The sequence below is a fragment of the Orycteropus afer genome, unplaced genomic scaffold, assembly GCF_000298275.1.
Source record: "Orycteropus afer afer isolate SDZICR_OR568_19922 unplaced genomic scaffold, OryAfe1.0 scaffold00013, whole genome shotgun sequence".
Lineage (NCBI taxonomy): Eukaryota > Metazoa > Chordata > Mammalia > Tubulidentata > Orycteropodidae > Orycteropus > Orycteropus afer.
Window position 1 is genome coordinate 1,707,142 of NW_006921600.1, and position 3,133 is coordinate 1,710,274.

The following is a 3,133-nucleotide window of genomic DNA, read 5'->3' on the forward strand; positions in this document are numbered from 1 at the left end:
ACACACACACACACACACAAAGGGCATTTAGAAGCAATCAGCCCTAGGACACGACGGCCCTTGAGATCAGAAGAACTAGATGTTGCCTGCCTACCAATGCCAACCACTCAGGAAAGGATCAAATCTGGAGATCCTGGATAGAGTGGGAGGGAAAACGTGAAACATAATCCAGAAACTCAATAATGACCAGAATTACTGGTCAGATGAAATCTGATGAGACTCCCAATACTATGGCCCTGGAATACATTCTGCACCTGGAATAAAATTCAACCCCAGGTGCAGGCTCTCAGCCCAATAATTAACAAGATGTACATGCAGATCACTCAACCCAGGATGACGCATCCACATACTCAATGGTAATACATCCCTTACAGCAATAGACCATGGGACACCAGAGGACCAACACTCAAACTGAGGAAATGCAGGACAAACAGGAGTGCATAAATATGACGGGCACAGGGGGAGGGTTGCAGGGTAAGGAGGGGAGGAGGAGACTGGGTTAGTGTCGGATATGGCGAATGGGGAATGAAACTAAATGTACGCGTTACATTGAACGTAAAACAAGGTCTTAAAAAAAAAAGAATATTCTTAGGCAATAATATGTTTATCTTCTGTATTTTTCAAACACTTCATTTTTTTCTATGTATAGGTATAGCACAAATATAAATGTGTAATTAGGTAATGTATGTGTAAATATATATGTGTGTACATATATAACATGTTATATATATATATATATATATATATATATATATATATATATATATATGTTTTCTATATAGCATATGAATGTTAACTAAGGAGACCTGGTGGCATAAGGGTTAAGCATTTAGCTGTTAACTGAAAGGCTGCAAATCGAACACATCCAGAAACTCCAGAAGAAAAGACCTGGCGATGTACCCCTGTAAAGATTACAGTTTAGAAAAGTATACAGGGCAGTTCTACTTTGTCAAATGGATCTTTATGAGTTGAAAGCACCTAACAACAACATGTGTCACATATATACACATATAACATATATACACATATAACAGATTTATTGCTACATACAGCATATGAATATATAGCATATGTATGTCACATATATGAGCTCTGGTGACATAGTGGGTAAGGCGTTTGGCTGCTAACCACAAGATCAGTGGTTCAAACCCACCAGCTGTTCCACAGGAGGAAGATGAGACAATCTACTTCCATAAAGATTTATAGCCTTTTCCAATGGGGTCAGAATCAACTCAATGGCAGTGGATTTGGTTTTTGATGGGCATATCATATATACAGGAGCTCTGGTGGCGTAGTGCATAAGGCATTTGACTGCTAACCAGAAAGCTTGCAGTTCAAACCCACCAGCCACTCCTTGGAAGGAAGGTTGAGCAATCTACTTCCGTAGTGATACTGCCTTAGAAACCCAAGGAGGGGTTGCTATGGGTCAGATCCAACTGGATGGCAGTGAGGTTTTTTTTTTTTTTTTGGTATCATATATACACCTCACACAAGAAACACATATATTAATATGTCTATATGGCACTTGAATGCTAACCAGAAGGCTGGCGGTTCAAGTCCACCAGCCACTCCTCGAAAGGAAGGTTGGCCAATCTACTTCCTTAGCGATACTGCCTCTGAAACCTAAGGAGGGATCACTGTAAGTCAGGTCTGCCTGGACGGCATATAACAACAACATATGACATATACATGAGTACACACAAATATAACACGATATGCATGTTACACACATGTATGTTAATTATAAATTGTGATCTATGTTTGTCACACATACATATACCGAGAGAGTGAGAAAGCTAACACTGATCTCTATGGCTGAGAGTTAGGTATCTTAACTCCATTCTGTGATCACAGATTCAAACGCTTCCTCTGGCTGGCTTGCCAAAAATCCAGGCCTGATCATAGGTTATCTAAGCCGTAAAGCATGAAAGTACAACACTGAAGGAAAAAAAAATAAGTAATACTCTCCTACTGACAAGCAGCATCACTTTTATATAAAACAGCTATAAGTAATTTTGTAAGCATGAAAGTCTCAATTATAAATATTTATATTTTCTGTAATCAATTTAGTTTTATTATTTAAAAATGAAGACCATTATCTCACCTTGCCATTGATCCATTTCTTAGGATTTTCATCCCGGAAATGTTGATGTCCATAAGAATCAGCACGATACTTACTTGATGAACGTATGGATGGTATATATTTTTCATTTTTATGGTATGAAGAAAATGGCAAAAACCTGAAAGATACAATGGTTAGGTGATATTTTTAATTTAATATCTAGAGATATTTGAGTTTTAAAAATCAGGATTTAGAGAAGTTGTGTAGTATAGTGAAAATGATACATGGTTTGAATCGGAATACTTGAATTCCACACTTCAACCTGTACCATTTACTATCTCTGTCACTGTACTTTCATAAACGTTCATTTCCTATTCTGAAAATGGAGATAATAAAACTTTCTTCAGAAAATTTTTGTTAGGCTCAAATATTTTGTAAATAAAAATCCCAAAACCAACTTCATCACCATTGAGTCAATTCCAACTCACAGTGACCTTATAGAACAGAGTAGAACAGCCCCACAGGGTTTCCAAGGCTGTAATCTTTACAGAAGCAGACTGCCACATATTTCCCTTGTTAAGTGGCTAATGGATTCAAACCTTTCAGGTAGCAGCTAAGCACTTAACCACTGAGCCACCAGAGCTCCTCCTTATAAATACTGACAATGTCAAATATTAAAATTATTAATTAATTATGCTAAATAATTCAAATTTTATATGTAAGGAAAATGTTCTTAATTTTTAAAAATAGTATCTTCCAAAAAACAAGGACAGATATATAGGAAACGCTCACTGAAACTGATTTTCTTCAAATCTTATCATGAAAAATGGAGGCATTTTAGGTAAAAGTTATGAATAACAGGCTTTCAAATCAACTAGACATGTCCCATCTCAACTTGTGCTTGCTGGCTGTGTTATTTCATGTAAGTTAGCTGATTTCTAGAGACCTTATTTCCATATAGAGTTGTTTTGGAAGAAGCCTTGGTGGGGCAGTAGTTGAGAACCTGGCTACTAACTGAAAGGTCAGCAGCTCAAACTCACCTGTTAACGAGGAGTGAACAACTTAATATAT

At 37.0% G+C, this 3,133-nt stretch overlaps 1 protein-coding gene across 1 annotated transcript in view; it reads right to left on the bottom strand.

The window, feature by feature from the left end:
- The window catches only part of SPATA17 (spermatogenesis associated 17), a 446,526-nt gene that overhangs the window by 96,078 nt on the left and 347,315 nt on the right, over positions 1-3,133 (bottom strand). Inside the window, exon 9 of the mRNA XM_007952483.1 lies at positions 2,105-2,240. Within this exon, the coding sequence (XP_007950674.1) occupies positions 2,105-2,240 (136 nt within the window). The remainder of the gene's footprint in view (positions 1-2,104; positions 2,241-3,133) is intronic.